Below are 7,558 nucleotides of genomic sequence, written 5' to 3' on the forward strand. Positions count from 1 at the left end.
TCTGAATGTTGACTTTTAAGACAACTTTTTCACTCTCCTCTTTCACTTTCATCAAGAGGCTCTAGTTCCTCTTCACTTTCTGCCATAAGGGTGGTGCCATCTGCGTATCTGAGGTTATTGATATTTCTCCTGGTAATCTTGACTCAAGCTTGTGCTTCATCCAGCCCATCATTTCTCATGATATATTCTGCATATAAGTTAAATAAGCAGGGTGACAATACACAGCCTTGACGTAATCCTTTACCAATTTGGAACAAGTCTGTTGTTCCATGTCCAGTTCTAACTGTTGTTTCCTGACCTGCATACAGATTTCTCAGGAGTCAGGTCAGGTGGTCTGGTATTCCCATCTCTTGAAGAATTTCCACAGTTTGTTGTGATCCACACAGTCAAAGGCTTTGGTGTAGTCAATAAAGCAGAAGAAATAGATGTTTTTTTTGGAACTATCTTGGTTTTTTGATGATCCAACGGATGTTGTCAATTTGACCTCTGGTTCCTCTGCCTTTTCTAAATCCAACTTGAACATCTGGAAGTTCATGGTTCACGTACTGTTGAAGCCTGGCTTGGAGAATTTTGAGCATTACTTTGCTAGTGTGTGAGATGAGTGCAATTGTGCTTTAGTTTGAACATTCTTTGGCATTGCCTTTCTTTGGGATTGGAATGAAAACTGACCTTTTCCAGTCCCGTGGCCACGGCTGAGTTTTCCAAATTTGCTGGCATATTGAGTGCAGCACTTTCACAGCATCATCTTTTAGGATTTGGAATAGCTCAACTGCAATTCCATCACCTCCACTAGCTTTGTTCGTAGTGATGCTTCCTAAGTCCCACTTGACTTCACATTCCAGGATGTCTGACTCTAGGTCAGTGATCACACCATCGTGGTTATCTGGGTCATGAAGATCTTTTTTGTATAGTTCTTCTGTGTATTCTTGCCACCTCTTTGTAATATCTTCTGCTTCCCTTAGGTCCATACCATTTCTGTCCCTTATTGTGCCCATCTTTGCATGAAATATTCCTTTGGTATCTCTAATTTTCTTGAAGAAATCTACAGTCTTTCTCGTTCTATTGTTTTCCTCTATTTCTTTACGTTGATCATTAAGGAAGGCTTTCTTTCTCTCTCTCCTTGCTATTCTTTGGAACTCTGCAATCAAATGGTTGTATCTTTCCTTTTCTCCTTTGCCTTTAGCTTATCTTCTTTTCTCAGCTATTTGTAAGGCCTCTTCAGACAACCATTTTGCCTTTTTGTATTTTTTTTTCTTGGGGGTGGTCTTGATCATTGCCTCCTGTACAATGTCATGAACCTCCATCCATAGTTCTTCAGGGACTCTATCAGATCTAATCCCTTGAATCTATTTGCCACTTCCACTGTATAATCGTAAGGGATTTGATTCAGGTCATACCTGAATGATCTAGTGGTTTTTCCTACTTTCTTCAATTTAAGCCTGAATTTGGCAATAAGGAGTTCATGATCTGAGCCACAGTCAGCTCCTGTTCTTGTGTTTGCTGACTGTATAGAGCTTTTCCATCTTTAGCTGCAAAGAATATAATTAATCTGACTTTGCTATTGACCATCTGGTGATGTCCAGGTGTAGTCTTTTCTTGAATGAGGAGAGTGAAAGTGAAAAGAAAAGTGAATGTCACTCAGTCATGCCCTGCTCTTTGTGATCCCATGGACTGTAGCCTGCCAGGCTCCTCTGTCCATGGGATTCTCCAGGCAAGAACACTGAAGTGGGTTGCCATTCTATTCCCAAGGGGATCATCCCAACCCAGGGATCAAACCTAGGTCTCCTGCATTGCAGGTGCATTCTTTACCATCTGAGCCACTAGGGAAGCCTGAAGAGAATGAAAGAGGCCAGAAAATAGCACAGAAAGGCCAGAAAAAATAAAAGAGGACAGGTCATTGCATGAATCATTATGACTGTAGGTAATGAACTGTGTATTTCCTACCCCTAATAAGGCCAGAGTTTGTCCTATTTATTATTCAGCAAACATTTATTGAATATGCTATATGCAGTGCATTGTGTTTGATGTGAGGCATAAAAAAACAACACACACTCTTTCAGGAAACTTGGAATTTCATTACATTCCCAAGAAGCCCACATGTCTCACACAGACACCCCTATAATCTTACCAAGTCTAGCCGATACACTGAAGAGGAGAGTGGCCCCTGACTCTCTGACTTTCTCTCATTTTTTTCAGCTGCAAGAAGATGCTCGGACTCGAGGTAAAAAGCAATATTTCAAGGTTCGGGTAAACCAAGGGTGAGGGGAGGGAATAAGAATGAGTTTATATCAAAGTCTCAACGTGGGAGCTTCTATTTGGCTGAAAGCTGGAGTCTGGGCCCCGCTAGTCTCTCCTCTTTCCGGTCCAGTTATCTGGACAGAGACAGCAGGGTCCCTTTCTCCCTTGGAATGGCTGTTGAGGGCCAGAGGACACTCTCAGCCCTGTCAGACATGGCACTTGTCAGGAGAGGAGAGACAACAATCGGAGGGAAGCTTCCCAGCTCTGTGTTTAGGGTTTAGGAGGCACTGAAGAGTGGGGAAACCAAAATGGAATGATTATTTAGGGTGATCAAATTATAGTACTCAAATGATCATATGCAGATTTTAAGTTTCAATTAAAACATGTAGGTGCTGTGCTTAATTGGCTCAGTCATGTCCAACACTTTGCAACCCCATGGACTGTAGCATACCAGGCTCCTCTATCCATGGAGATTTTCCAGGCAAGAATACTGGAGTGGGTTGCCATGCTCTCCTCCAGGAGCCTAGAATTATAGCATAAATTTAGCCATAGTTGGAGTTCCTTCTTTTCCAAAAAGGAACTTATAAATCAGGGCTTTTCAAACATTTGAATGTACACAAATTACCCTGGTACTTAATTCAACAGGCCTGAGAATCATGTGATGCTGGAACCTGTGGTTCATGAATCAGACTTTGAATACTAAGGATATAAATGAATTCACTGAAATATCCTCTAATGTCACAAACACACACTACTACATATAAAACAGATAACCAACAATGACTTACTGTATAGCACAGGGAACTCCACTCAACATTCTGTAACAACCCATATGGGGAAAGAATCTGAAAAAGAATGAATATATGTATACGTATAATTGAATCACTTTGCTGTACACCTGAAACTGACATAACATTGGAAATCAACTACTTTTTTCATTTTTAATTCAATGTATATTATTTTAATATTTGTCCACAAGAACATTTATAACTGATCATCTAATTTGGGTTAAATGTATTGCTGTGCTTAGTTGCTCAGTCGTGTCTGACTCTTTGTGATCCCATGGACTATAGCCTGCCAGGCTCCTCTGCCCCATGGGATTCTCCAGGCAAGAATACTTGAGTGGGGTGCCATTGCCTACTCCGAGAGATCTTCCTGGTCCAGGGATCAAACCCATGTCTCTTCTGTCTCCTGCACTGGCTGGTGGATTATTTACCACTAGCGACACCCGGGAAGCCCAAAAGTATCACTACTCAGTTTTGTCTTTTGAAGTGTTCTCCAAACAGGACTTGCTCAGTGATGTAAGCTATTTTGTTTTCATTCTGTAGCATATGCTATCTCTGTACAGTTTGGAGGTGATCTTAGCTTTGGAGGTGCACATAAGATTAATAGCATTCAGTGAGTACTGTACTGAAAATATCCATAAGTTACCACCCAGGAATCTCTGCTGAATTCTGAATATCAGTTTCCATTCCTTGGGCCCATGCAGGGCAGCAGACAGGACCAAAAATATGGAAATATGGCCAAGCAGAATCCATCTTGAAGTACAGGGAAAACTTCTCTTGGCTGCCAAGGCCTAAGGGTCTTCAGGTCAAAAGGGTTAAGTTTACCTAAGCTTGAAAGATGTTCTCCTTTATTCAAGGAAGGCTGTTTTCCAAATAGGTCACTACAGGCCCTGGAATACCTGCTTGATGATCCAAAGTCAAAAACATGGGTTTAGGATCTTGATTGTTGTTGTTTTCTGCTTCCTAAAAGGTGGGTGGGTGAGGGAATTCAGAATAAGACAAGAAGAATTCATCTCATTGTATTTTCCATACTAGAAAAGGAGACAAGGTGGATTAGAAGGCAGAGAGAGCAAGGAGACAGAGATAGCATATGCTACTAATGACACTAATCTAGTGTCAGTGCCCCGGGACTGAGGAATTTGACTAACTCCAAATGCCCAGAGCTGTTAAATCTGGTGGCCATGATTTGATATATGCTTTGTAAGTGACCAAATGTCCACTGTCACGTTCTGCAACTGCCTCTCTGACAGGCCTATAGTTCTTTAGCTTCTCCACAAGTTCTGGTCTCTCCCACTTTGACTGGCCATACTCCAAACTAAGGATGTGAGCAGGGCTCAAGATTCCTAAGGAGATAACTTTCAGAGCCCTGCAATGGAATGACTCCTTCCTGTGTCCCATTCAGGGATGAGCTCCGTGACACCCACATCATCTGCATCCAAGATTGGGTAAGTGACCCTCTTTTGAGAGTCCCTAAGGGAGGTAGCATCCACCTGGATATGGTGTAGTGACTAGGAATACTGCCATCTCTGAGCCTTGAGCCTTCAGAACACTGTACTTCCAACGTATCTCTCAGGAGATGGTCCCCCACCATTCTCAATTAATGGTGAACTACAGAGCCAGGGCTTCTTCCTTCATCCTCAGCCCCACCAGAAATCTCTGGAATTTCAGGATCAGTCTGCACCTCACCATACAGATTTTGGGAGATTCTATTCACTCAATTTAAGGGAAAAAAGGAGACGCAGAAAGAATGACAGATAAGAAAGGAAAGCCACACAAAGAAAAAAAAAAAAGTAAAATGAGGAACTTAGAAAGAGAAGGACTTAGAAAAAGAAAATTTTAAAAACTTGGAAGTCTAATGCCTCGACACTGGGAGATGTCCATTTATTTTCCATCTAAAAGAAAGACTAGGAGAAAAAAATTCAGGCTATACCACCAGAGATTTAATTTAGACACTAGGAAAAACTTTATGAGAGTGAAAACAGAAAATCAGAGTACTGTGTAGCATATTCTGCAGAGAACTTCGAAAGTACTTTTAAAAATCACTTTGACCTGTTAAAGATACGGTTCCACCTGAACCAGGAAATGGATAAGGTGAACTTCCTAGATCCCTGTTTCAACCCAATTTGATCCTATTCTAGAGAATTGACCCTAGTGAAGTAAAAAAGCATTCCTCTTAAAAAGATATATCACTATAGTTTAAATTGATCATTCCTGAAACCATGAAAGGAATAATGGACTGGAGATCTCATATTTACATAAATCTTAAATGTAATTATTATAAACCTTTACATATGAAGAGCATTTTTGATTGGTCAAAACTATATTGGATCAATGATTTTACTTTATTTCAGTATTCCTTTCTGGGGCAAACATGAGGAATTTACCTGAATTTCCTGATGAAAACATAGGCTCTGATAAGACACATCTCCTAATCCCATTAAGGGTGCTCTCTTATAGGACACAAGATCATCAGGGAATTGCAATTCCCAGAGCTAATGATGCCCATTCCTGGTGAAGTCTGAAAACAGAATAAATCCTTAAGGACAGTGGAGGCCAGGGAGGGGGCCCAAGGGATGGGATCTCTCTCCCTCATACATTCACAGCCTCCTCTTATTTGGTACAAAGCACCAAGACTTCAGATGCTGCAATGACCCCAAAGTTGGGAGGACTGCTGTCAGGCACTGGAGAGCAGCCATCAGGGATCCAGGCCCAAAGCCTGAGAGGACAGTCCTCTGATCAGTCAGCTTGCTACCCTCAACCTTAATCCAACAATCAATGAAGAAGACCATCTTCAGGTATTTCACCGAGGTCTTTCCCCTGAACTCCACCCTTCATATCCTCAGGAACCCAGGCCTCAAGTCCTCACTCCAAAATGGCAGAGTAGCAAACTCCATCCCCTCTCCAAAGCTGAGGTTACCTGAGGAGCAATCAATTGAGAAGGTAGAAGCCTGAGGGCAGGGCCAAGCTGGAATCTTTCAGTTTCTTGATTGAGGAAGAGCCAGACAGAGTGAGTCAGGTACAGATCTGTATAGGGAGGAGTGTTCAGAAATCAAGAGAGATAATTATGGGATAGAGAAATGGACAGATAGAAAGTTTTAAAACACACTAAGAAACATGAGGTCCATTATCCCCTTCGGGAAAGTACTCTGTAAACCTATGTTATTTTGAGGGCTTAATTCAGAAACAAGAGTCAAACACTGTAGGTCTACAATAGACTCCATTGTCAGGATTTTCATTAATAAAGCAGTTAAATAAACTGCCCTCAAAGGAACTGCTTAAGTGATAGCCCATTTCCTCAACCTTTCAAACTCCCTCTCTAGTTTCATCTGACACCTAATCTCATTTGGAGAAAAAGACAATTCTCAGATATTTATCTGTGTCACAGGCTAAGCTAGTGATACCCTCTCTATGGCCCTATATAAAACTTACTGGGAACTGCTGAAAACAGAATCTGAGTGACGAATGGTAGAGAAAATCAGGTTCATCTGCGTGTGTCTAAGTACAGTGACTCTGTGTATTTTCCTGAATAGTCCTGTTTCAAATATTTTATCTCATCTCCCCCATATAGCATCAAAATACAAAATGTCCCAGTATTTTGGCAACAAGATCACACCTTTCTGAAAGAATATACACACCCACAAAACCTCTGTCATCATTTAAAACTCACTTTTGACTCAGAAATTAAGGCAGAAAATGTCCTTTCTCCTCAGTACAACATAGGCAGCAAGTGTAGGACAGCAAAGCATGGGCACCTACAATGGTGTACAACCAGTGGGTCTCCTCCCTCAGAGTGTGTTTGATATCCTGGGAAACAGTCATGAGGGCAGAAGTATCACCTGTAGGACTGATTTTAATTTCGGTGCCTTCTTCCTGGTAAACTAAATTTCTTTTATTCTCATCCATATGACTCTGAAATCTAGGGCACAGCTTTGGTTGCCTGAAAAGCAAAGTTATTGGGAAGGCATCACCACTGATCTGGAAGAGGGAGTGATACTCATGGGCAGAGATGCCAAGGTCTATGTCTACAACCGGGAACCTGGAAATCAAGTGAGACCCACACACATCACAACTGCCAAGCAAAGAAACCAGCAAACAACTGATAAAAATAAATGTGGTGTAAAAGACGTCTATCCTATTGGCTCTTACTGGGTAGTGGAATGTAGTGCTTGAATGTCCAAGTATGGTCTTGCATTTGGTTCAGAGAACAGCATAAGTTAGGAGAAGATCTGGATTAGAAAGTTACAAACCCATTTTAATTTTACCCAACTTACGGATTCATAGGTCTCAGTTTCCTCCCCTATAAATAAGGCAACATAACTAGAAAATGTTGGAGGCTCCTTTCATTTCTAATATCTTGTGATCTGACTAGCCTCACAGTCTATGGCTCCAACATGGCTATATCCCCCGAAACTACAGAAAAAGCCAACTAGTCCAAAAATACTTCCTGCAAGAAAAAAACTACTTAGGATATTTATCAAAGATGTTGCAAACACATATAAAGCATATATCATGACATAAAAGGTGGAGTTTTTAAT

The 7,558-nt window shown here is 41.3% G+C and overlaps 1 protein-coding gene across 1 annotated transcript in view; it reads left to right on the plus strand.

Annotated features, from left to right (window-relative positions):
• Positions 1-7,145, plus strand: part of C1H12orf54 (chromosome 1 C12orf54 homolog) — a 30,077-nt gene extending 22,932 nt beyond the window's left edge. Inside the window, 5 exon segments of the mRNA XM_055582256.1 lie at positions 2,197-2,221; positions 4,426-4,468; positions 5,649-5,784; positions 5,786-5,818; positions 6,944-7,145. Of these exon segments, the coding sequence (XP_055438231.1) occupies positions 2,197-2,221; positions 4,426-4,468; positions 5,649-5,784; positions 5,786-5,818; positions 6,944-6,964 (258 nt within the window). The 3' untranslated portion in view covers positions 6,965-7,145.
• The last annotated feature ends 413 nt before the right edge of the window (positions 7,146-7,558 follow it).

Source organism: Bubalus kerabau, chromosome 1 (genome assembly GCF_029407905.1).
Source record: "Bubalus kerabau isolate K-KA32 ecotype Philippines breed swamp buffalo chromosome 1, PCC_UOA_SB_1v2, whole genome shotgun sequence".
Taxonomy (NCBI): domain Eukaryota; kingdom Metazoa; phylum Chordata; class Mammalia; order Artiodactyla; family Bovidae; genus Bubalus; species Bubalus kerabau.